A 27,343-nucleotide genomic window follows, 5' to 3' on the forward strand; every position below is an offset into this window, starting at 1 on the left:
CGTACATATATTTTCCAAGATAATTGGCTTCCATTTGTTCGTACTATAAATAAGTTCAGATATCTAATGACATTAATAATGTGAAAAACATTATTTTTCTTTATAATTTAATTTTCTAATAGTGTATTGTATTTTTTTAAATTAAAATCTTAACAATGAACATTCTTGTTACTCATTGTCTAGCGGAAAAAACTATAGAACCTAAGAAAACGACTAAATAATCTGCCCGAAATTTAATTAAACCAGATTCGTATGAGATCAAACTGTGATAGTTTTTGTATTTCTTTTCTAATAATAATAATAATAATAATTCTTACGGGTTATAGTTGTCTCCCAATCGTCGAGACTCGATCGTGTGTGTCGTCAGTTGACAAGCTTGCTATAGCTAAGAGGCACAATATTAGTCCAAACATATGTATTCAATACCCGAGGGAAAAAGACGTTTTTAATTATCAGTTTTTTCATGACTTTGTATTGTATGCTTTGGAATTCGATCCTGCGTGTGCAGTACAGAGGAAAATGAACTGCTTTTTGGCGCCTGCAGTGCGATGGACTTTAATTAAAAATTTGATACTACAACACCCGTTTTGCTGTTTCGTATTGCCTTACACTTATACAACATTATTCCATTATTATTATTGTTATTGTTAATATTACTGCCGTCGTTCCATCGACAACAACAACAACAATGCGTAAACGTAACAATAACGTGAGAATGACTAGCGACGTCGCCGTCGTCCACATCATCTTCATCATCATCATTGTTGTTGTTTAGAGTGTACTCAGAACCGTCGCGGTCATACATACCATTGCTTGAGGATTAACACACTTATGTGAGGATATTTTATGTGTATGGAGGCGGAGGAGTATGAAAATAATATTTTCTTGCAGAGACGTATAGAATTTTCCAATGGAAAAGAGTTTCTGCGATGGAATCCATCATGTTCAAAAATTAAAACGTAAAAGTGTCATATTTCGTATTTATGTAATAGCATGTATTACACCAATTCCAATGTTTTGTATTTACCTAAAAGTCAGAATTTTATAAGCATTTTACATGTTATCTGTGTTATCTATGTTATCTATGTTATCTATATTAACCGAGGTCTTATGTATTTTTTTTTTTTTTTGATTTACAGTATGTATCGGTACCAATGGCCGTCTGTCTGTACCGTCAAATCGGGACCACCATTACCGGAACCTCAAGGATCGATACACCAATTGCACATATGTGGACGGCAATCTGGAACTGACGTGGTTACAGGACGAACACTTAGACTTAAGTTTTTTGCAGCACATACGAGAGGTGACCGGGTATGTTTTGATTACTCACGTGGACGTCAGCAAAATCGTGTTACCCCGACTACAAATAATTCGAGGCCGAACTCAGTTCAAATTAGCTGTGAAAGAAGAAGAATTTTCGCTATTAGTCATGTTATCAAAAATGAACAATCTCGAATTACCAGCTCTCAGAGGTACTTTATTTTTTTAATATTTTCAAATTTTAATGGTTTTTTTCACAACACATTCTTTTATTTTTATTATTATTATTTTAGACATATTAGCTGGCAATGTGGGTATGATCGATAACTATAATCTGTGCCATATGCGTTCGATTAACTGGGATGAGATCATCACCGGGCAGGGGGCCAAATGGATGTACATGTATAATTTTTCCAATTCGGAACGAGAATGTCCACCTTGTGATAAGTCATGTACGGGTGGATGTTGGGGAGAAGGGCCTCACAACTGTCAAAAATTTTCAAAGATCAACTGTAGTCCCCAATGTTACCAGGGTCGATGTTTTGGACCCAAACCCAGAGACTGTTGTCATTTGTTTTGTGCTGGTGGTTGTACCGGACCAAAACAAAGTGATTGCCTTGTAAGTATAATATATTATACTATTAATTATTACTCTTTAAATAACCTACTTTTTTTTCAATTTGAAGGCATGTCGAAATTTCTATGACGACGGTGTATGCACTCAAGAATGTCCAGCGATGCAACGTTATAATTCTATAACGTATTCCTGGGAAACAAATCCCAATGGAAAGTATGCTTATGGCGCAACTTGCGTAAAGAACTGTCCTGAACATTTACTTAAAGACAACGGAGCATGTGTACGAAGTTGCCCACCAAAGAAAAAAGTAAGGAATTATACTTTTTTTTTTTTTTGTATATAAGATATATTTGTCTAAATTATAAAATATAACATTTTACAAGCTGTAAACGGTGAATGTGTATTGTGCGATGGTCCATGTCCAAAAACGTGCGAAGGCGTGGCCACTATACATGATAGCAACATCGATAGCTTTAAAGACTGTACTGTAATCGAAGGTTCGCTAACCATCTTGGATCAAACATTTAAAGGGTTTCAACAAGTTTTTGCCAACTTTAGTTTTGGCCAGCGTATCAAAGCAATGCATCCTGACCGTTTAGAAGTATTTAGTACGTTAAAAGAGGTGACTGGTTATATAAACATACAAGGATCCCATGAAGATTTTAAAAATCTATCATATTTTCGGTAAAATTTTAAATTTATTATTATTAATATAAGAGTTATACGAGTATAATAAATTATATTATAATATGTTAATAGAAATTTGGAAGTCATTGGTGGCCGTACCGTAACTGAATATTTTGCATCGTTATATATTGTTAAGACGTCGTTAACATCATTGGGCTTACGTTCTTTAAAGAAAATTCATTCTGGTAGCGTTGCAATTTTAGAAAATAAAAAACTGTGCTACGCTCAGACTATTGACTGGGAATCAATAAAAAAATCTTCTGAACATCCTAAACTTTTACAAAATAACAAAAACGATTCTTTATGCCGTAAGTGTTCATTTTAAATTTATTTAATCTTAATAGCATTCATTCACGGCATCATTAATAATTAATAGAAGCAGAAAATGAAATTTGCGATCCCGAGTGTTCAAATCAAGGTTGCTGGGGTCCTGGACCACATCAATGTTTGTCTTGTAGTAATTTCCAGTACGATAATCAGTGTCTACCAAACTGTAATCATGTACCTGGGTAAGTTCAGTATTTTAAAAAAAACTGTGAAGTTTGAATAGGTTCTAACATTTTTTTATTATACAGACTTTATGAGGCTGGTGACCAAACCTGCGCTGCGTGTCATCCGGAATGCGATGGTGGTTGTCACGGACCTGGTCCCGAACACTGTACAAAATGCCGTAATCTTCTCGATGGTACACATTGCTTATCTCAATGTCCAGTAAATAAATATAGTGCTAGCCAATCCAGACCCAGTGTATGTTTGTCTTGTCATGCGAATTGCGTTGGAGGTTGTAGTGGTCCGGACAATACAATTGGACCTAATGGGTGTCGATCATGTCATAAAGCTGTTCTTAATGCTGACGCTTCCGTAGTATGTATTTGCTTCTTATTTATTTATTTTTCCCCTTTTTTACTTTTTTAATGTCCATTATAAGCAAACCTATACAATTTTAATAATACATTTTAAATAATTATGCATTGTCTATGTATCGCTCGTATTTTTTTTTTTTACTGTATTAAGGTTATTTTAATATTAAAAGAAAATGAAGTATAAATATGTATAAAGTAGACAATATTTTAGTATAATTTGATAACCATTACTTAATTTATCAATATTTTCTAAATAATTGATTTCTAAACTACGAATCAACATGTATAGTAACATATATATATATATATATAATATATAATTTAGTTTATATAAATTTTATTTACTTTTAGGAGAGATGTTTGCACAAAAATGAAACTTGTCCTAACGGTTATTATTATGAATGGGTTGGACCGTTAGAACAAGGTGGTGCTGCTCTACGCGCTTTGGCTGGTAAAGCTGTATGCAGAAAATGCCATCCGCGATGTCTAAGATGCACTGGTTTTGGGTTTCACGATCAGGTATGCCAACGCTGCGCAGGCTATAAACGTGGCGATCAGTGTGTAGATGATTGTCCTATCGAATATTATGCAACAACCAATACATTATCAACTGGTGAAATGGAACGAGAATGCATGCCGTGCGATATTTTGTGTAGAGGATGTTACGGACCACATGCATACCAATGCCAAGCTTGCCGACATTTTAAAATATTCGAGGTAAATACCATTAGGTTGCTTTTAGTGGTCCACAGAAAGTTGCCTATTGTTTACACTTACATATTACTTATTCTCTTATAACGTTTTAGCTCAGTGGTAATCCTTCGGATAACCGTACAGCGTTCAATTGCTCCGGTCCTATCTGCCCATCTTTCGCGCCGTACAAAGTGTACAAGATGGACGACCCGGACCCTTATTGTTCCGCTGATGACGTCAGAATGGCTTCTAAACTGTAAGTTTACTATGAATATTGAAACATATCCATGTATTCGACATAGATTTGTAATTTTTTTTTATACGTTATTATTTTGTTTTAGTAGTGATTCAGAGCAAATACCTTTGATACTGACTGCAGTTGTAGTGTTCACCTTTTTGGTCATGGTTTTACTTATGATTCTTGTTTGGCACTGGAGAAGACGCGCACGAGCCAAAGAGACTGCAGTGAAAATGACAATGGTGCTTACAGGTATGGAAGATAACGAACCACTTAGGCCTTCAAATGTTAAACCTAATACAGCTAAATTGAGAATCGTCAAAGAAGTAGACTTACGAATTGGTGCAGAACTTGGAAACGGAGCTTTTGGAGTGGTGTATAAGGTATTATATTTCATCAATTATATTGATACATAATTTAGTATTATAAATAGTTGTATTGTGTGATGCCTATAATGTAGGTACTCGTAAAGGTATGCTTTTAATAAAACAATAACGGGTTTTTAGGGCGTTTGGGTTGTCGAAGGCGAGAACATCAAAATTCCAGTAGCAATCAAAAAGCTACACAAAAAAGACGACACGTGTGGTTACGAGAACACTAGCAAAGAATTCTTAGATGAAGCTTATATAATGGCTAGTGTTGAACATGACAATCTGGTAAAACTATTGGCCGTGTGTATGACATCCGAAATGATGCTGGTCACCCAGCTCATGCCACTCGGATGTTTGCTAAAGTATGTACGTAACAACAAGGACAAAATCGGTTCAAAAACGTTCCTAAAATGGTGCACGCAAATAGCCAAAGGTGAGCGATTTAATTGAAATTAAAATAAAGAATAAATTTGAAGAAGTATGTTTTAATCAATGTGTTTTAATTAGGTATGGCATATTTGGAAGAAAAACGACTGGTACACAGAGATCTGGCAGCACGCAATGTGCTCGTGCAAAATACTAACTGCGTGAAGATCACAGATTTCGGTTTGGCTAAACTGTTAGACGTCGATCAATTAGAATACACGGCTGACGGTGGAAAGATGCCTGTGAAATGGTTGGCACCGGAATGTCTCAAGTACAGAGTGTTCACGCACAAAAGTGACGTATGGGCATTTGGTAAGTAATAGATTTCTATGTACGAAATGTGCACTGTTAATTTGGCGAATATTGTTATATTTGGTAACATATGTGTTTTTGTAATTATAAAGGTATTACCGTTTGGGAATTGCTGACTTACGGCAAGCAACCGTACGAAAATGTCGATAAGAAAGATGTACTGGGTCTGTTGGAGAAAGGAGAACGTTTACCGCAGCCACCTATTTGCACCATTGACGTTTACATGGTAATGGTCAAGTGTTGGTTAATTGAAAAAGACAGCCGACCTAGTTTCGAAGAACTCGCCGATGAATTCGCTAAAATGGCCATCGATCCGGGAAGATACCTTGTCATACCAGGCGATCGTTACATGAGGTTGCCGTCTTACTCGTCGCAGGTAAACTGTCAACTTCATCGAAATTTAATAATCTAATTATTTGAATAATTTGCGTATAAGTATTTCACGTGTGTTATTTTTTACAGGATGAAAATGAAATACTATCGAATCTTGCGTCAGAAGGTGCGGATATGAGCATAATGGAAGCTGATGAGTATATGAACCCAAAGATGAGCAGTAGCATGCCTGGACCGTCGAGATTGGGATCGAGTAGCACGGCGGGCGCCGATATGCTAGGACCTCCCATGCACAATAGACTCAATTGGGATCGCGAGCTCAGGAAATTCGGTGAAATTCATAGAATAGGTAATGATTGTTTTAGTTTATTTTCAAACGCTAAGCGTAAATGGTGATATAGTAAAACCTCGATAAGACGGAACTTCGGTAAGACGGAAACCTCGGTATAACGGCACATTATTTTGGTCCCGTTTCAAATTACATACAATTAACTAACCCGGTCAAGACGAAAACCCCGTTAACACGGAAAAATATCATGGTCCCAAGCGATTTTGTCTTATCGAGGTTTTACTGTATTAAAAAGAACATAATTTTATCGGTTTTTCATCCGACAGATTGTGAAACATCCGATGATCTCAGTAACGGAAGCAAAGCTCAAGTAGGCACACTCAAACTGGACTTGCCATTAGACGAGGACGACTATTTAATGCCATCTCCGGCCAATGATGAAACCGATCACAAACGCCGACATACACCTGCCAACTACATCGATTTAATTGGTCATCAACATTCTGAAGGTACGCTATCAATACGAAAGTTAAAATTGAATTATTTTGACTCAAAAACATAGCCAATCACAATGTAATTACATTAATATTTTAGTTAATAGCATTTAATTTATTAATGTAAATTTTTTGACGCTAATTTTTGCCATATGTTTGTTAATTACTTTATTTTAAATAATGAATTATTTTATTACCTAACAAACTACTGTTTTGTCTTTACTTAATTCTGTGAATCTTAGTAAGTTTCTCAAATTTTTATAGCTAGTTTCCAAGTATGTTTTTTCAATATTAATTTCTCAGCATATATTTTTTATTACTTTTTGCGTTATTACTCCGTCATCCATCGAAGCTCCAAATGGTCATTGGTTCCTTTAACGCACAGAATTATTTCCTTATCGTTTTAAAATGTTAAATTTGTACGATTCTATATTACTTTAACATTTCAGTTTTTTTTTCCACTTTTTATTCTAATGCTGCAGTTGTTTATTGTTCTACAAACTTCTTCTATAATTGTTTATAAAACATACCAAAACTAAGCGAAAATAGTTAATGTGTACAGTATAATAATTCATCTAGCTTCTAAACAAAACTAAAATCAATCCGTTAATTACGATATAAACTATTAAACTCCACCATAAACGTTTTAAAGCCCTTGGTTTCTATAACCATAAAAAAAATATTTTTACCGGGTATATTTTTCAAATCAATAATTTCATATATATATCGCATAAAGTAGTAGACGCGTTTATTAAAAATGCTTGTACGTTTGCAGCGGAATACGCCAACGGTAGCCTACCAAGGCCCCTAGGAACAACCAAAAACTTCCAACCTGACTTCTTGCCGGCCCAAGTGAGTAGCGTGGACAATCCAGAATACCATTTGACTGGTGGCGAAACGAATCCTATATCCTCAGTTGTCACTAGTGGCAACAGTACTGGCACGTCCAGCGTATCTGCCGAACCACAGTCGCCTGCGCCTACTACCAACGGTCGTAGTCTGGAAGACGAATCTGACCACGAGTACTATAACGATTTTGACCGGTTGCAAAGAGAACTTCAACCACTCAGACGAAACGAGACAACCGTTTGATGACCAAAACCCCTGCCAAGCTGAGGTGAGGTCTCAACTCTTTAGCCGTTGTTGAAAGGAACCTTTTAGTAGACGTTTAAGTTTTGTTCTGTTGACTCGTTTTAAGAATTATTAGGACAATAGAAAAAAAACCAGCATAAATTTTTTTTTTTTTATGTTTCTTTGATATATTATATACATTGTTTTATTTATATAATTTTATTTTTAAAACTATTTATTTGTATACACTGCTGTGCCATTTTCTATCCCGACTGTACATTTTATTATTATTTGATAAAATAACTGTAAAGAAATCTTTTATATTATTTGTAAGCTTCTTGTTATTGTGAACTTACAATTTTTATTGTGTATATGACTGTATAGTTTGCCCATAAGACAGCAACAAAGTGGAAATATTGAGGGACGTTATATTCCTCTGAATTAATGTACTTAAAAAAAGAAAAATCAAAAACAAATTATCCCAAAAAAAAAAAAAAAAACTGATTGCCTTTAAGATAGCTTTGGGCAGACAAAAGAAAAGTATATATATATATATATATATATATATATTTTTAAGGCTGTGATATTTATTTAGTTGTAAATATTTTTTTTTTTTCCAAAATGCATTTGACATTTTTATATATATGTATGTATTATTATATTATTTGTATACATGTTAGTTTTAAGGAAGTATACAACCAACTATTATAATTTTTTTAATTGCAATTTGTATTTACTTTTAACTACGGCAATATTTTGTTTTATTATATTATAGACTTCTACTGAATATAATTATGTGTGTTATTCATGCATATGTAATTGCCAGCTACCAGTTAACTTATGTTGTCTGACCTATTAAAACTTTAGGTACTTATAAAGTAGATACGTGGGAGATTATTAAACTGACCTGTTGTACTTATATAATATTAATTAAAATGTTTAATAAATCAATTTTCTTTTAGATCTCTTAATTTTCCATGTATCATCATAACTTAAAATAATATTATTAGATTAAACGTAAAAAAAAACCCATTATTTGCCATCAGCTACTGTTTACATACATAAGTTAGAATATTAACATGTTAGAATTTGTTGTTCATTTTCGGTTTGATAAAAGAAAAATACTATTTATTATTTTTATTGTTCACTTTAAATGTACCTAATATTAGTAAGTGCCATTTATTTAATGTGTTATCTACTGAGAACATAATAAAAATTAATTACTTTGCGATAACGATGATTATAATTATTTTTTTTTATGTAATGTTATAATTTATATAACTTCTTAATAAGTTTGTTGCCCTATTATTGTGTGTGATTTTTAAACTGCTAAGCATATTTTTGTACACTTAATGTACTACTTGTGTACTTGTAATATTCATCTTGTAAGTCAATTGTAAAGTGTCAATAAAAACAAGTTGATCAGTATAATCTATATTGTTGAGTTATTATAAAAATTATGCTTCTAACAAGTAGACCATACTTAAAAATAAATAAGGGTAGCATTTGAATGAAAAAATATAACCCATGCAGGGGGATTTGCCGCCATACCCCCTTAATTATAATTTTATAACCTTGTTAATAATTATAACTAAAATAATAATAACATATTAATATTCATTAAAATATGATATTCAATTTTTTTTTATTTTATCTTCAACTTAAATAACTTAATAATAATTTATATAAAATATAGGTCTTCAGGAAATTATTAAATATAATTATATTTAAATATATATAATAATTATTTACTATAAATACAATTTATGCAATAAATAAATATTTATTAATATAGTAAGACTTTATAATTACATTTATACACAATTTGACTTCATTATTAAACTTTTGATTAGTATTTTCTAATATTCTACTGTTGGCAGATGTCTTTAATTGTCAGTAATGTTATGGATGATAAAATAGTATTTAACATTATTATTTTGTTACATATTTCTATATATTTCATTGCCTCATGTATTGGGTTATTATATTACATTTATAAAATATTAAAATATTCTTATATTTATTTATTTATATATGAACATTTTATGGAACATGCACTTTAAATAGTATAATATATATTATACCGAATCAAGCGCAGCCGCAACATACCTGGGGCAAGATTAAAATTCTAAGGGCCAAAACAACTTGTACCTATCTAAAAATAGATGAAAACAAAATCAAATACCGTAGATATCGATACTCGGAGAATTTATAATTTTAAGCGATATGCAGTCATGTGAAAACATTGTAAACTAATAAATATGTTCAAGATTATACATTTTAGATTATCTTAAAATATAATACATTTTACTAAACTTCATAAATGGATTTCTATAAAATTATGTTATAATACTATACTGCGTGATACTAAATTAACAATAGTTTTGTATCAAAAATTCCTAATAAGGTCAATGACCCCTTTGCCCCCCCCTTCGGGCGCGCATGTACAGAACAATTGGTTGTAACAATAGTCATTTGATACATTGATATCTATTTTCTGAGCTTATGATATCGATAACACGTGCATGGTCAATTATCATATGTCACAGATAGGTATATAAAATAAACTTATTTATGTGTTTTGCCAGCTACTAAGATGCTACTACTATTTTTCTCGGGATCAAATACGTCCTGTATTTTAGGGAATTGTGCCATGTTTGAACGAAGTGTTCGGTGTCCCGACGCAAATTTAAAAATAACACTTTTGTCCCGTATTTTGGATAATCCGTCTCGTATGTACCTTATTTTAAAAATTAAATTTTTTCACGTCATTTAGCTTTTTAAATTTTAAATTATTCCAAAACTTTAATATCTAAATCAAATGATAATTAATAATATTCGATTATAAGAAATAAAAAAATCTGAAAACAAATTAAAACTATCTCTTTTGATTTTTTTATTATGGGAAAGTCACCTTAATACACTTATCATAGGAGTCATCTAATTATTTGTTTTTAATTATAATTTATATTTATTTCAACTAGGTATCAAATATTATGAGTAACTACAAGGAAAATTAAATTTTACACGGAGGCCAAATGTAATTTTAGCTACCAAATATTTACAAAAAATTTGTATAATAAACATATATTTAATTTTGTAATATGATAATTGTTAACATAAGTCTCCTTACCCCTCTCCAAATTAATACCAATGTAATTCACAAGTATAGATATGATTTAAAATGTCCCGTATTTTTAAAAAATAAATCTGGGATCCCTATATTTTTAATATTATAATGTGTGTTCTAACTCCTAATATAATAGCAGCTATAAAACAGTGTTGGAAGGTAGGACAACATCAAAAACAAAATACCTACAAAATTTAGCAATCCATGCTATTGTAAAATAACAGTGCTACTATAACCAGTGCTAAACTTCGCAAAATTAAAGAAGAGGGACTCTGTTTACTTTAATGAAAATATCATCCCCAATACTTGTTAAGCTTTATAATTATAACGTAGGTAATAGTAGTAGGGGAACGCTTACATTTTTGAAAATCAGTTGGTATACTCCGTCCCCCTGCGTCCCCCCACAAATCGAGCACTGATTATAACTGCTACTGCTATTTCTTACCACAGATATCTATATTATACTAAATAACGAACTACCGATGTTTTCCATTGAGAAAAGTGAAGCCCGGGGACGCAAGATTATCATACGTCCGCCATGTTTTCGGTTGCAAAACATTACTTTACACTATATAAAAGAGTTGAACACACTAAATTATTAAATTAAACATTTTTGATTATGTTTAATCAAAATTAAATTTCATTACAGAATTGAGAATATTAATTTAAAATTGCACTATTGATTATTTATATAATGTATATAATATACATTGATAATATTATACTCGTAATCAATGAGTATACAATAAATAAAATGACTTATTTAAATACACAAAACCAAATCACTATACTTGCTATATTTGGTTTTAACTATTATATATATTATATATATTAAATAAAATATATAAAATATATGTTTATGTACTGATTTACTGTAGTAGGGTTTGTTTTCCAAGTAATCACACCCATACCTTGATGTATACTTACTAAAAATTGGTCTTAAGGGTAATTCCTATAAATATATTAGGAGAAAAAAATTATAAAAAGAAAATGATGCAGTAAATTAGATTTAAAAAGTATATTTATACAAATTTCTACTGGTTATAAAACAATATTAGTTTTGTTAGTAAACGACGTTTTTAACTGTTTTTAACTTAGCAACATGATGTAGTTGTTGTGGACATACATAAATGTAGGTCCTTACGACTCATAAGACATGGATGGGACCACGTAGATCATAAATAATAGAAATCGGGAAATGATTATTATTAATATAATAATCATATTCGTATGAATAGAAAGGAATTTTAATTTAATTAGAGGGTAACACAAGCACATGTTATATATGAATCGTGTGGCTACATTTCAAAGTGTGACATTAAAAATAAATATTACAGAAAGACATCAGTATGATATATTACAGAGATGTAGGTCCTTACTAATTATATGGTACAGAAGACAATTAGTACATAATTATTAAAATATTATAGAAAGGCATCAATCTATATGCCAAGGTGAATCGCATAGGACGAGTGATTTAGCATTCACTAGGTCCGGGTCAACTATGAGAAGCGGGGTATATAAGGGAGTCTCGAATAGACCAATATTCAGATGTGGTTTACAGGTATAGTCGCAAGCACCTTCACGCCAGATCATTTTTAGATAGTATTTTTGTACTTAGAAGAATTCTTAAATAAACAGTTAAATTATATTTGAGTATTTTTATTTGGAATATTATCCTAAGAAATGTAACCATCGTTACGATTGAACGACGGCACGCAACATAGTCTAACATTTTTTTGGGAGGGTAAGGGAGGACATGGTTGATATTAATGTATTGCTATGCGTGTTTAAATTTTGGTGGAAACGTTTATACATTGTTTTGGCTAGTTCAATAGTAGTTATTATTTTTAAGTCGTTGTGCAAGGTAGAGTTTGAAACGTACCAGGGAGCTTTGGAAACTAACCTTAGCCTTTATTGAAAAGCCTGAATTGGCCTGATGTTCGAGGGCTTTGCTAGACCCCACATTGCTATTCCATAAAACCAGACTGGTCTTATGATTCACTTATATATAATAAGTTTGTTTTGGAGTGTTCTTTTGGAGTTTAGGAGTGGTCGGAGGATGTGAAGTCTGTTGTTCGATGATTTTCTTTTTTTCTTTTAGGTGGGGGGCCCCAGGTTAGTCTTTTATCAAGCATTATGCCTAAGTACTTGATTTTGGTTTGGACAGGGATGGGGGCGTTGTTCATAATTAATTGAAGGCACTCACTCACAGGGAGATTGTTTTAACGTGAAAGTAACTTGCACAGACTTTTCCGTATTAATTTTTATTTTCTATTTTTTTGGCCCATTCTTCAATTTTATTAGCATGATCCTAGAGTTCAACTGAAGTTAGGATAGGATTTGGACTGGAGGAAAGAATAGCTGTGTCATCAGCGTATGTTGCTAGAAGGGTGTTACTAGATTGAGTGATGTCTGCTGTGAATACATTATATAGATCAGGGGATAGATCACTACCCTGTGGAACTCTAGCATATATTGGGTGAGTAGATAAAATATCGTTACCCTGTCGTACGACAAACGAACGATTTTGTAGGTAAGATTTGATAATAAGATAGTAGGGAGCTGGCATGAAAAGTTTTAATTTGTATAGTAAGCCATTATGCCAGACTTTATCGAATGCTTGAGCAATATCTAAAAAAAGTCCAGAACAGTTTTTTTTTATTTTCGAGAGCAGTTGAGATTTCTTCAGTAAGACGATGAACTTGATGGATTGTTGAGTGCCTGTTTCGAAAACCAAACTGATTATTCAGTATGATATGGTTGTTTTGAAGGATGGGACTGGGATTCTTTTCAGGAGGGCCTTTTCGAAAAGTTTACCAAGGACTGGAAGTAAACTTATGGGACGGTATGACGAAGATAAGTGTTTAGATTTATTTGGTTTGTGTATAAATATAATGACTGAAAATTTCCAGATTTTAGGGAAGTGGGACAATCTTAGTATAGAATTATATATGTGGGTGAGCAATGATAAAGTTTTGAGAGACAGATTTTTTAGAATTTTATTTGTAATGAGGTAATTTCCAGGTGCCTTGCCGGGAGGTAATTTTTTAATTATATTTCACCAGGAGAGATGGGTTTTGCAGATAGCAACATAGGTAGCGAAGCTGATAGAAATTGTTGAATTTCAATAATTGTGTCATTTTCGGGATCGGTGCACGAAAGAGGCTGGAGTGTTTCAGCTAATTGAGAATATACAGATACAGAGAATGTACAGAATATACGTTGCAATTAAAAATGTAAATGTTGAGGTGTTTTTAAATCATATTATCTATACTTCATATGTACCGAAAAAAGTGAATTGAGGAATTACTTTTAAAGCGATTTGAACAAACGTATGCAACACAAGAAACAGGCATGTTTAATAAATATTAGTAACTAAATAGTATATAATTAATGTTGTGATATGTGGGGAATAGTGTTGATACAATATTTTTCCAACCCAAAACATGGCGGACAAATGATAACATAATCAATGCGTGCTTCAAGTGATATCGAGAGTTCGTCATCTAGTATAATATAGATATCTGTGTTTCTTACCGTCACTATCTCGTGCCGTCAAGGGTTCAGTCATCGGCGTCATTCGCTCAAACGCTCTTTATTATTTAACCGTTTACGCGTGAACGACCTTTCCGCCCAGCTTTTGTCCTATCGATCCGTTCCCGAAGTAGTTTTCGTCGCAGTCTAGTGAGTATACGCTTTTTTTTTCCTTCCCACCCATTAAACACTTAACCTACTCATTACTAGTGTCGTTGTTCCCGTACGATTGGATTTTATCCCGACAACGGGCGTAATGGATTTCGTCAAACTTTCGTTTGGACACACCGATCCCACTGCTCGTGAGTTGATACGACCAACGTCCAAAATGAATGTTGAACCGCGATTGCGTTGGATTATTTTCTTACTCCGTTTCGTATTGCTTTTGTCGTTAATGAATGTTGAAAGTTCGAATATTTTATCCTCATTTTATCGATTAATATCTATTGAAGAACTTAAAACTAAAAATAGTTATATAGTTAGTCGATTGTGCTTCTTGTACAACTATTATCCCGTCCCATTTCCCATTTAGTGAATCGGACTTAATGAAATGCTAAAGGTTCACATTCGAGCTTGTTCACGTACATCATGGTGATACCGTTCCTCTGCTTTTACAGGCCGTTTGAATATTTTTTTTTAGCCGATACAGTGTTATTCAAACTCATAGAGTAACGAAAGAAGCAGCTATAGAAAATGATTAGGTTACATTTTAATAGTCCTGTTTGATATAGATAAATGTTTCTATAAGGATTAATTGGGAATTAATCATTTGTACGTACTCTTAATTTTTTTGTTTTCCAATGCCATTAAAAATTTAGTACACGCAAATCACGATTAAACTATTTGAGTTAATGCTTTCCGCGATATGACTATCAGCTGATACACTTGAAATTTATGATAACAACTTTGCACAACTTTATAATATACATTTAATTGTTGCTTTTGTTTGTTCAGCGCTTGTTGTGTATACTATTTAGCTGAAAAATGGCTGCAGATGCTTATTCTGAACGTACGTTCATTATGGTCAAGCCAGACGGTGTTCAACGTGGCCTAGTCGGCAAGATAATCAAGCGCTTTGAAGAAAAAGGGTTCAAATTAGTCGCCATGAAGTTCATGTGGGTATGTGCATTTAGTCATTAAACCGTTTTCTTGATTATTTAATAACAAGTATAATACAATAAGCATTAAATCTTCTAAATATACATCCAATTGTACTATTTTATGGCCATTAATTTGACCATACATTATTACTAAATATAGACACAATTAGAGCCTAATTATTAGGGGTGCTAAAATTCTTGAAAATAAAATTGATAGTATTTCACTGTAATTATTATAGATTAACCTAAAATAAAATCAGGGGTACTAAAGATCCTCTTGCGCTTATGCTACCAGCAAGTGAAAGCAAAGCTATTTCTGTGTTTTAGTGACATTTTCTACTAAAGAGATTAAGATTGTGAGTTTGGCTTACATTTTTATAACAAATAATAATATATTTATCACATATATATTACATTTTAAGACTTATTTTATATTTCTTTGAGATTCAACATATACTTGTAAATCTAATTGTATAACAAGTTTCTTCCCAAAATATTTACATTATTAACATAAATATAAAAAAAAAATATAAATAGCTAGAATCATCATAAGCTGTTATAAATAACTTAAATATTGTATTTCATTTTTTAAAACAATTAAAAATTCAAATTTACTTTTAATATATTAAATAAATTATAGTAAACAAAAAATTCAAATAATACTGGTGACTTATTTTAGGCATCCGAAGAATTATTATCAAAACACTATGCTGATCTATCAAGCAGACCATTCTTCCCCGGCCTTGTCAAATACATGTCTTCTGGACCAGTAGTCCCAATGGTTATTGCATATATAATTATTAGTTCAATTATCTAACTACTAAAATGTTAATATTATTAGGTATGGGAAGGTTTGGATGTTGTTAAAACTGGACGATTTATTCTTGGTGCAACTGACCCAAAAAACTCTAACCCAGGTACAATTAGAGGTGATCTATGTATCCAGGTTGGCCGGTAAATATTTTCACTGATTTATTTTGACTATTAATGCCTATTGTTTTAATTTTTATTCATTTTTACATTTTCTATTTTAATAGTAATATTATTCATGGTTCCGATGCTGTAGAATCAGCCAACAAAGAAATTTCTCTGTGGTTTTCAGAGAAAGAAGTAGTGTCGTGGTCAAGAGCCAGCGATGCATGGCTATATGGTGAAAATTAAAATACAACTATGAAGTGATTTAATAAGCTTAAAAATAAACCACAATTCAGATATTAGTTCAGTTTCTTGTTTGGTGGAAGCGTATACGAATCATTATTAAAGTTCTTTGATGGAACATATACATTAGTAATTTGATATATTAATTTAATACTGAATAAAATATTCATATTATTTTACTATTTATTGTTGTTATAACTGTTATATTCAATAAATTTAATTATTTTAGTTCAAATATGTCTTATTTTAACTGTTATAAATATTTACATTTTTATAGTGAAAAATATTAAATTTTTGGCTTTTTCCTCATTGAATTTTCTTCATTGCTATCATCATTTTTATTTTTTCCAGTTAACCAAGATGTCATAAAAGTACTGCTTTTGCTTACTCTATAAATAAATAATAAAAATATACAATTATTAACTTGATTAAAAATTCTTAGAATTAATAATTACAAAAATAAAAATAAATTAAATATCTGAAACTCAATGTGATATATAATCCATTCTATGTTAAAATCAAAGATTTTAAAAAGTCAAAATAATTAAAATTTATATTTTTATGGTATATAAAATAAGTATTACCATTAAACTTTTTTTCTAATAAGAAACTATAAATATTTTTCAATCGTGTAAATTGTTTATGAATTGCAGATACATACATTTTTGATATAGGCTTGTTGCAATTTTCGCTTTTGTTACGTGAATTATTAACTATGCTTGATACTTCATACCATGTCAAATTGTCAGTAGGATGAAGTATAGATATGGCTCGACTTGAAGATATCCTTCTGCTATCTAACCAATCCTAAGTAAATAGTAAAAATTAGTAAAGTTAATATAAAAATGTTTATACAATACCATTATTTCATAAAATTAAAAGTATACATTTATACATTGAATTTCTTAAGCCAACCTTACATCTATCATTTGTTCATTCTCTAAGACTGCAGGTACCCTATGATGAAGTTGGGAAAACGTTTTACTCGATTCCATTGTGATAACTGAATAGCTATAAATGTCACCTGTAAGTGACTTCCATTTATTATAAATTCCAGCTAATTTAAGTAGAGATGGTCCACACCAACCAGATTTCCCAGACCAATGACCTGATTCCCAAGCATTTTTATCATAAACTGAAACCTGTATGTAAATCATTTTTATTAGAACAATTAATTAATTAATACCAAACAAAAGTTGTTAAGTTCTATATTAGAAACACTTTTAAGTTATACTTGTAATAAATATTATAAATTATAAAAAACATCAATGTCTAAGAATTAAAGAGTCTAAAATTACAAATACATATAATTGAATTAATATATTTTAGTTAAAATAAAAGTAAACAGATCATTATTCTTTTTGAGATTCACCTAATTAAATTTTACAAATAAATGTATATTATATTAATCTGACAATCTAACATTAAGACAAAATGTTAAGTAATTGTTAATTGTCTTAGAGTTATAAAAGCTATAAGATGATTAAAAACAAACCTCTTTTTCTTGAGGTGTATGTATAAAGTAAGGCTTTTTCTTTCCTGGGCCTTCTGTAGTCTTCCATTCATAGAAACCTTCACAAACTACAATACATCTCCTTCCATCATTTAATGGTCCACTATAAAGTTTGGAAGTAGTCAAATTTTCTATTCGACAATTATTTGTGCTCAATCCGTGATCATTTAAGTTTCCCTAAAAATCATAAATAAATATAATCTTAATGACACTTTCAGAGAAATTAAATTAACTATCCACAATGATATTCTGTTTATTAATAAATATTATTCTTTTATAAATATACCTTATGCCAAGGGGGTATCATACCCCATACCATAGGAGTCAGTAATCTCGATGGATAATCAACAAATTCTTCGCCAGATACAAGAACAGGAGTTACATCAGTTGGGGCTATGTTGTTTGATGCTTTAAATTCATGGCCTCCGTTTTCCAACTCGTACCATTCTGGTTGTCGATATAATTTGTCATTACGATCTTTATAGCTTAATGCTTTGCAGTAGGTTTCTCTTTTCAAGTTGCTAATAAAATATAAATATATAAAATCGATGGAGTGTATTAATAATCATAATATTTTAGTTAATTATAGAATAGTAAGTTTTGTTATAGGTGAAACTAGGAATTTTACGCTCAGGGAAAATGTTAAAATTACAGCCTATCATAGAACACGAATCAAATACTCTTCCCTACTACAATTTTTTTCTAATAATTAGCATACAATCATACTTTTTAAGTTTTAAACACATCAGTAACACAGTTAAAAATATCAAACTTGTAGTCACTATAACTATATATTGATTATATACTACAAAAAATAACATATTCTACAAGTTTACGCCCAGGAATGAATCCCTTCTTTCCCCTAATTCTGCTCCTGGTGGTTAAAACAAGAAAAATAACTAAAGATAATTTTTTCTCTATAAGACACATTCAATTTCAAAAAATAATTTTGCAATGTAGTTTTTGGTACACAGCAAAACATGAAAGTATACAGGTTAGTGTTGTAAGGATATAAAGTTTTAACAATAATGATAAAATAATTCAAACCATAAAAAAATGAACCTATTTTTTCAAATAAAAATTTGGAAATTATTATTTGACAAATAATCCAATCATTGAGGCATGTTAGTAAAAATATAGAGAATAGATACTTTAAATATTTTCAGATGAACTATGTGATGTAACTATTAGTATTTATTATATTATGTAAGTATTAACATTGATTATATACACCTACACATAAGCATGTTTACAGTTATGGCCAGACCTGCAAAATTCAGTTCCGTTTTAAATGTATGGTTAAATCATTAAAAATAATTACTAAAAAGTAAAAAGAATGATTAAATAAAACCGAACTAAATAATAAATATTTTCACATAAAATAATATTTATATAATATGTCTGTGACAAAAATTAATCAATAATATTTATTATCTAATATCCATAGCTCTTCGTACCTGGGTAATTGTGTGTTATATTATAGTTTTTTTTTTTTAAGAAAATTAGTATATTATTTACTAGCTATAGCTACTATAGTAGCTAAAATTACTAAACATGTACGTTCTCGAAGTAGTGTATTGTGTAGAAGTTACACTTTGTTTTCGTATCCTAAATAAAAAATTTGATTGGCCATACTTGCGAAAAAATTTTAGACACGCCTATGTACCTACACTATACATAATCAATGATATTAGTTACACACTTTACAACATAGGATTTTAAAAAACATTTAAATATTTTATACAAGGTTGTTCTATAATTCATTATATATAATTATTAATATAAATCATTATTATGTAATTAATTATATTTCAGTGAATGAAACAGATTATATATAAGCTAAGTGATGAATTTGAGGTACCTATTAATCTCAAACAATATTTCATAACGGCCTAACAATTTTTAATCCATACGAAGAACTTAAGTGGTCAGTCGACAAACTTACCATGCAGTTCTGCCACACATCTTCTGCTTTTTGTTTCAACTAATACGAATTTTACCTCCAAACCCGTGAGTTCGACAAATCACATTCGGCGAACATTGCTAAAACTTTGAATTGAAATTTGACAAAAAACAGTTCATGTCAATTACAAACAATAATAATTTCCCTAGGGAAATCCATCATTCGTCTTTCCCGCTATTTATAACTGATAACGTATAAAATCTTGTATGATCGTTGATAACACTGGCGCTGTTGTTAATCACAGTGTAAAAACGTTATGAAATATTTATTTCGTAAACTTTAATTTTAAACTAAGGTCCCATTCTCTCCAAAAATCAGGCAAAAATCGTTAACCTGTTGCCAGAAATCTTAGTATGATTTCTAATTTAGTTTTAGCCTGTATTGACTTACGTAAAAATGGAGTTTGTTTTTAAGTATGTTTTTCCACTTTACTTAAAAGGTAGTTAAAATGCCCATCACTCTTTCTTAAAAAGTTTTTATAGCTCATTTGATCTTCATTGATCATAACCGGATCTGCTACGTTTGGCATACTGAATATCACTGATAATGTATACAATAACATCAAAATTCGTATGAGTGATAGTAAGATTCGAGTAACACGGACGCAGCCTCAGGTATAAAATTTGACAAGTAGAAATTGCGCTTTAGACAAGCTTACAGTGCAAGTGTGAAGACAAAATTATCATCGTGGTACTAATGATTCTGATCTCCAGATTTCCATAAGAAGACACGGTTCCATTGAAAATTATTAATTTTGTGTGTTCAACCGTCGAATAACATATCAAGAGGACGTTATCAATTTAAACTGTATTATCACGCTGATGCCAAACTATAGAGATCATTGACTTTCATACTTGGTCCGATTGTTGTGCTATATACCACTAGATAGCAGTGTTTAAATATTAAAAACATGATAATAACCAATAATATTGTTATTTTTTTTCCAACTGACTACTTTTTAAATTTGCATCAATTATTTAATATTTACCGAGTTACTAGTTATTGCTATATGTTTATTGCAAAAGTAAAAACCATTTAATAATAATTAATTAATGTATAAAATACCTAGTTTTATTTGTAGCAAAAGTAAAACTACTATATCTAAATCTGAAAATATTTTTCACAAGTGAGTTGTGCTATGCAGCAATATTTGATTTTTATTACACCGCAATTTATAATACAAACCACATATATTGTTACTTTAGATTTCCTTCTGAAAAATACATTTTATCCTGAGCATAATTTATCAGTGGACGAAATAATTTAGAGCAGTTTTATTTGATCTCTTCATTTTGTACCAGAGTCATTCATTGTTCACAATAAAAATAAACTACAAAAACATGCTTTACCAACAATAAGAGTGAAAGGTTTTAAGTTTAAATACATTTTATTAATTTATAAAAAAATAGTTACAAATATGATGTTTTTATTTTTTATACTGAAATATTTACTATAACTGAAATTATAGGGAAAGACTGAATATCCTGAATTAAAAAAAAATACTATCGCTACCTGAAGATGGAAGCAGTACCTCTAAACTGCAAATTAAAAGTAATTTAGTTAAAATAATTAAATTACATTTAATATACAATGTTTTTAATGTATTTAAAATGAGAAATGTTTTCTAGACAAATTTTAGTTATGATCCTCCTAAAATTATTCCACTTACAAGTACATCAGAAACCAGTGAGCCACCTAAAGGATTTGTACCATTAGCTAATTTAGGTCAAACCATGACCAGTACATTACCAAAAACCTTTGGTCTTTGTACATCTACAGTTAATGTAAGTAATAACATAATAATTGCTTTTTTCTTTATTTAGTTTCAGAAAAAAAATTAAGTAATTAGTATAACATTGATAACAGTGGTTCCTAATTGGTGTGCTGCAATAAATCTATAAATTGTTTTATAAAAGTATGTTTACCAGCTTATTATTGATATTCGATGAAAACTGATCGAATTAATCGTAGATACATATAATATTATTTATTGTAAGTACGCTTGTCACAGTTGTCTCTATCGATCGATTGTATTAATATATTTCGCAATAAATTACCCTCTAATGAGTAGACTGTAAATAGTGTATACGCATACACACACACACACATATACGCCTACACATTTACACACATATATTTAAAATATGGTTCACATAATATATGGATTGGTGTGCAGAAAAAATTTTTTTGGAGATGAAGTGTGTCTCATTGTAAAAAAGGTTTAAAACCACTGATATATATTAACTAATACAAAATAGGGCGTCATTTATAATATTGATTGTTATAGATTTATTATTAAAGATGTTAATTTATTTCTTAGATGCCTAATATTAGTGAGCTACCTGAAAAATTTGAACCGTTAACTGATTTAGATCAAACTATGGCTAGTACATCATCAAAAACCTTTAGTCTTTGTACATCTACAGTTAAAGTAAGTAATAATTTTATAATATTTTTTTTAGTTTAATGATTATGTATTATTTCATTTTATTTTATTGTAGAAAAAATTCAAATCTTCTTTTTTGGATGTTGCTTCTGTGTCTCCTAATGACACACCAAAGCATTCATACTTAAAATTCATAAAAGTTCATAAATTGGCAAATGAAACAGGAATAAAAAACAAAAAATTAAAAGGCTTACAACAATTTATCCGGCGTAAAAATAAGCAAAAAGCTGCTATGTCTGAAATTATTAACAAACTCAAAAATAATAATCTTTAAAGAGGATACTGATAAGAATCATTTGGTAAACATAATGATTTAATTACTAAGTGATAAAAAAAAAATTTGGAAGAAAGGTGTCTAAAAATGTAGTCCACCTATTAAGCAATTAACACTATCTTTAAATTTTTTTCCCCATAAAGCTTTTCAATATTTAAAAAAAAAACAATTCAATTCAATTGATGTTCCACATCCTTGTCCCTTAGGAAAGTGGTAATCAAATGTAGTTGCTGAGCCTAGCTTTACTAATGAAGCATTAAAATCACTAACATTAAAATTGAATGATTCTAAACATTATATTTATTGTAGTCTTATGCTTGATGAAATGTTCATACAACAAAAACTGGAGTTCAGTGGATTAAACTAAGTACTATGATCGAGTAGATATTGAAAATGGCTTATATAATGATATCTTAGTTTTAGCTAAATATTGTTTGGTTTTTATGTTCGTTTCTATAAATTAAGAATGGAAACTTCCAATTGGATAGTTTTTAGCTTCTAATTTAGATAGCATGCAAAAGACTGAACTTACTAAACAAGTTTTATATGCTTTAAAAGTTACTAGTATCAGTGGTGTATCCAGAATTTTTTTTAGGTAGGGGTTATAAAAAATGTAACATTCAATTTTTTTTTAATTTTGTGTGTTTTTATTATAATCAATAGACAATATACATACATTAAATATTTTCGAGGGGGAGTTATAACCCCCTAACCCCACCCCTGGATACGCCACTGACTAGTATACATGTATTAAGTTTTATTTTTAACAGCAATGTTACTATAGAATAGCTGTTAGGTTATATTGGTGTGTTAACAATACAAACTGCTTTTTCTATAGAATTTCTGGCTATGAAAATTATGATACTCCTATTTTTGTAAATCCAGTACATATATGGGTGTCACAGAGGATGCACTTGTACCACATGATTTTAAAAAAAAAATAACATTTAAAAATGTAGGATAGAGCAGCGATTCCCATTAGTTTGTATTAGTTAGGCCTGCATTAGTTTGTAGCTTTCAAAATAAAATAAAAAACTTTTGTACTGTCATGCTATTTTAAATAATATTCCCATGTACTTAACTTAAATAATTTAAGCATTATTTAAATATCAGCATATGTACTATGCATAATGCACTCCTGACAGAATTCCTGGTGGCGCTTATGAGCCAGCTTACATGGAATGCATTTGGTGTAAAAATAATTTTAAAATTTAAAAATTATTACATTTAATTTGATTTTTTCAAACTTTTATGTCTATTATAGGAAAAATATGGATATCAACTGGCAAATAAATTGAGAAAACAACACATTTTTTTTTTCAAGCAAAATTTGAAGGTTTAATTATCTAATGAATTACTAATTGAATCACATAGTGCTTTAAAATTTTATGAGCACAATTTAAACATAATCGAATTTTTTTATGTAAATCCTACGGTCAATTTTATTGAAATACTTAATTGTATATTTGATATTTTAAAATCATGTTCTTATGTCATTAATGAAAACTTTTATTTTTTTATCTAATCTTACTAAAATGTTTACAATATGTAAAAAAAAATTGAAAATAAAAGAAAATAATGAATTTTTACCGGTCTTGGAATTTAATAGGAAAATGTGTTCACTGGATTACTAGTTTGTTTAGATTCATTGATACATTTATTCAATAAATTAATACCTATTTACAGATAATTTAAATCACATTAAACTGTACAAAATAAGTCAAGTTCATTTGGAATTATTTTTTGAAGTGTTACAATCAGTTAACAAAAAATTGGAAAAATTGGTTGTCTGAGTAAAAGTATGTAAAAACTTTTAATACTGGAAATTGTATTCCTCTAGAACATGCCAATTTATTGCAATACTTCAGTTCAGACCTTATTAAGGTAATAAATATAGTAGCAGATGCAGTTCAAAATTATATTTAAGTTTACCACAACATAATGAATTTGAAAATAATCAAATTTTCGAAACACACATAAATTATCATGGCTATATTTGTCATCCAAATGAAAAGTATAGAGATATGGTCCTTTATCGGACCATGTAACACTTCTCATTAAATCATACATTCTATGGTTTTAACTCCCATAGTTCGTACATGGTTGCAGCTGGTGCATCAGTATTAGTGATGAGTGTTAAATCACGTCGCCGTTACTTTGACACCGCGACAACAGTGTCGCTGTTAGTCACTGCGACAATTTCAAAAATAAATAGTGACTGACGACTTAGGTGACTTGGAACTCTCAATACATCAATATAGTAGTTGGTACTAGTGTGCACTAGTGATGTGTCGTTCGCGAACATACGAGTCATCGATATAAACCAAAAGATCCGGATCACTAAAACCCGTCCCGGTCGTTCGTCAAATATTTTTTTGTTGGTTCAGTGGGTATCACTGAATGAATTCTAGATATTGGGTATTTTTATGCGTATTTTCGTAACATTTATTATCGGTTTTATTTTAATAATACTACGGTGTTTTAATGTGTCGTTTGCTGACGAACGGGTCATTGATATGATCCCTGACCCGTTTTTCCCATCTCTATGCAGTGGCGTAATTAGGAATTTGGTTTGGGGGGGGGGGGAAATTATAGGTTTTAGCAAAATCTGTACACCTCATACAGTAACTCCCCCCCACCCCACCAGAACAAATTTTCTAATAATTTTAATCATTAATGATAATAATGATAATAATTATATTATCACAATATAATAAATAACAAAAAATTACTTCTTAATAAATAAAGTTTTGGGGGATCCATACTCCTAATCCCTCCTAATTACGCCCCTTTCTACGTATGTACCGTATTGAACCGAATATCCGAACGGGTCTTTTTACCGGATCTTTTAAACGACCCGATATAAAAGAACTGGATCATTCAAATGACCCGTTTAATCATTGAACTAAATATTCAGTTCAATGGTTCTGATTCAGTTTTGGGCATAGGCTCAAAACATCCTATCAGATCGCGAACGGGTCTTTTATCCGGATCTTCTTGATGATCTGATCTGAAAAAATCGGATCACTTAGATGAACCATAATTCCCATCTCTAGTGTGAACTACTTTTATTTGAGTGTTTGGCAGTTGTCCGAAAAATGATAAGGACCTAAGAAACGATAAGATCTGAAATTTGAAAAAGCAGAATCAACTGACTAAATCAAAAATTACCTATTCCAATTATATACTTTATATTGATAAAAGTTATACAATGTCCACCGATTTTCAAAGCGGGAAAAATACTAATAAGTTATACTGTTTTCAACAAAAGTTTTGATTACATTTACTTTTTATTTATTTTATTTTACTTTGATTACTTTTTCTTTTTATTTTATTTATATTTATTTTCTACAAAAATGGACCAAATTTTAAACTATGGTAACATATAATTATGTATAACATTAAATCATGGATATGTTTTCGGGTTAAAACTTTGACTTGTATTATTTTAGTAACCAATGTAATTAAAGAAGGATAATGCTTTTTTGTTCTCGCAATTCTTCCATGTTATAAATCTGTGTAATACATCATGTATGCTTATAAATATCTAGCTTAATATTTAATTTTATGTAAACCTTTCTTAAAATATATATGTTGTTTCATACATTTTTTAATTTTCTATGTACTAGTATGTAAATAGTATAAAATAAGTATTTAAAAATTTATTATTTATATATATTATTATAAATCATTTCATATAATTGATACCTGTTTATTTTATATGTAACTAATTAACACAATAATTAAAAATTAACATATAAATAAATAGGTATTAAAACTCATGTAGAAAAAAAAATCCTTAATTATTTACATTATTTACATTATTTAAATTTCAATAAATTAATTGAAATTAATTTCATCTTCAAATAGGAAATTTCAGGTATTAAATTAGGCACTAAAATATGCACTATAATATTATAAATCTGTGTCATTATATGTCTATGCTAAATACACAGGGATTGGTTGGTCATAAAATGTAAGCCGTAGTATAGTTTAAATTGAATATAATTATTATCGAAAAATATAATAATTATCATTCAAATGCAACAGTATAAATAACAAAAAAATAATTTTATAATATAATTTTTAGAAATCTTATGTTGGCAACACATTTTATGCCGCCGTTTTTCGATTCCAGTCCTTATCATTTTTCGGACCACTGCCCCCAACTCATTTATTTGGTGACTGTTATCAGTTCTAATTCTAATATAATACTATGGCGAGTCGCCGCGTGGTTTTAATCGATAGTGCGCGAAGTGCCACGCGCGACGACACGACCAGTTATTTTTGGGTTACCTTTTAACGTAAGAGAAAACACAGTTACGAATAGTTAAAAGGTATTTAATTATTTATTGAACAAAAAAACATTAAGTACTTGCAATGAGTACTATCGACAAGACAAAATATACGCGCGTGCGTTGTCGACGAGTTGGATCGCAAGAGAGAGAGAAGTGCTGTCGTTCGCCCGGCACGGAGTTCAGCCGGCGTCGCCTGCTAAGGTGTTGCCAACCGTCTCAACCGCGTCTGTCACTCGACCTGGTGGGAGATATGTGGCAGTTCACCGCCACAATACCATTGATTATAGATAGTACTATCTATAATCAA

At 30.4% G+C, this 27,343-nt stretch overlaps 4 protein-coding genes across 9 annotated transcripts in view; 3 read left to right on the forward strand and 1 right to left on the reverse strand.

The window, feature by feature from the left end:
• The window catches only part of LOC112694441 (epidermal growth factor receptor), a 31,136-nt gene extending 23,005 nt beyond the window's left edge, over positions 1–8,131 (forward strand). The window contains exons 1-17 of one of the 3 annotated variants that reach the window (XM_025569905.1): positions 896–959; positions 1,140–1,475; positions 1,557–1,882; positions 1,950–2,147; positions 2,223–2,524; positions 2,600–2,835; positions 2,904–3,036; positions 3,103–3,391; positions 3,742–4,107; positions 4,197–4,339; positions 4,425–4,704; positions 4,828–5,125; positions 5,200–5,430; positions 5,523–5,806; positions 5,893–6,112; positions 6,379–6,561; positions 7,322–8,131. In XM_025569905.1, the coding sequence (XP_025425690.1) occupies positions 911–959; positions 1,140–1,475; positions 1,557–1,882; positions 1,950–2,147; positions 2,223–2,524; positions 2,600–2,835; positions 2,904–3,036; positions 3,103–3,391; positions 3,742–4,107; positions 4,197–4,339; positions 4,425–4,704; positions 4,828–5,125; positions 5,200–5,430; positions 5,523–5,806; positions 5,893–6,112; positions 6,379–6,561; positions 7,322–7,638 (4,191 nt within the window). In that variant the 5' untranslated portion in view covers positions 896–910 and the 3' untranslated portion in view covers positions 7,639–8,131. Of the gene's footprint in view, positions 1–895; positions 960–1,139; positions 1,476–1,556; positions 1,883–1,949; positions 2,148–2,222; positions 2,525–2,599; positions 2,836–2,903; positions 3,037–3,102; positions 3,392–3,741; positions 4,108–4,196; positions 4,340–4,424; positions 4,705–4,827; positions 5,126–5,199; positions 5,431–5,522; positions 5,807–5,892; positions 6,113–6,378; positions 6,562–7,321 lie in introns of those variants that run through there. The other 2 variants (XM_025569904.1, XM_025569903.1) reach the window with 2 other exon arrangements.
• A 6,117-nt stretch (positions 8,132–14,248) lies between these two features.
• LOC112694415 (nucleoside diphosphate kinase) lies at positions 14,249–16,598 on the forward strand. 2 transcript variants are annotated; one of them, XM_025569866.1, is made up of 6 exons: positions 14,249–14,434; positions 14,495–14,586; positions 15,239–15,403; positions 16,064–16,165; positions 16,226–16,338; positions 16,422–16,598. In XM_025569866.1, the coding sequence occupies exons 3-6, from the start codon at positions 15,269–15,271 to the stop codon at positions 16,543–16,545; spliced, it is 474 nt and encodes a 157-aa protein (XP_025425651.1). In that variant the 5' UTR covers positions 14,249–14,434; positions 14,495–14,586; positions 15,239–15,268; the 3' UTR covers positions 16,546–16,598. The 2 variants fall into 2 exon arrangements, with proteins under 2 accessions (XP_025425651.1, XP_025425650.1); XM_025569865.1 differs by lacking the exon at positions 14,495–14,586.
• A 179-nt stretch (positions 16,599–16,777) lies between these two features.
• Positions 16,778–20,543, reverse strand: LOC112694427 (embryonic stem cell-specific 5-hydroxymethylcytosine-binding protein). Of its 2 annotated transcripts, XM_025569886.1 has the most exons (7): positions 20,409–20,543; positions 20,001–20,351; positions 18,342–18,576; positions 18,038–18,232; positions 17,463–17,684; positions 17,204–17,349; positions 16,778–16,931 (listed from the first exon to the last, which is right to left on the reverse strand). In XM_025569886.1, the coding sequence occupies exons 2-7, from the start codon at positions 20,018–20,020 to the stop codon at positions 16,829–16,831; spliced, it is 921 nt and encodes a 306-aa protein (XP_025425671.1). In that variant the 5' UTR covers positions 20,021–20,351; positions 20,409–20,543; the 3' UTR covers positions 16,778–16,828. The 2 variants fall into 2 exon arrangements, with proteins under 2 accessions (XP_025425671.1, XP_025425670.1); XM_025569885.1 differs by having other exon boundaries at positions 20,001–20,528.
• Positions 20,544–20,983: 440 nt separating this feature from the next.
• LOC112694428 lies at positions 20,984–24,171 on the forward strand. Of its 2 annotated transcripts, XM_025569887.1 has the most exons (7): positions 20,984–21,144; positions 21,224–21,387; positions 21,487–21,569; positions 21,647–21,802; positions 22,339–22,449; positions 22,520–22,763; positions 24,003–24,090. In XM_025569887.1, the coding sequence occupies exons 3-6, from the start codon at positions 21,537–21,539 to the stop codon at positions 22,736–22,738; spliced, it is 519 nt and encodes a 172-aa protein (XP_025425672.1). In that variant the 5' UTR covers positions 20,984–21,144; positions 21,224–21,387; positions 21,487–21,536; the 3' UTR covers positions 22,739–22,763; positions 24,003–24,090. The 2 variants fall into 2 exon arrangements, with proteins under 2 accessions (XP_025425672.1, XP_025425674.1); XM_025569889.1 differs by lacking the exon at positions 22,520–22,763 and having other exon boundaries at positions 21,224–21,385; positions 24,003–24,171.
• The last annotated feature ends 3,172 nt before the right edge of the window (positions 24,172–27,343 follow it).

This window comes from Sipha flava, unplaced genomic scaffold (genome assembly GCF_003268045.1).
Source record: "Sipha flava isolate LNK unplaced genomic scaffold, YSA_version1 129_pilon_pilon, whole genome shotgun sequence".
In the NCBI taxonomy this organism is placed as follows: Eukaryota; Metazoa; Arthropoda; class Insecta; order Hemiptera; family Aphididae; genus Sipha; species Sipha flava.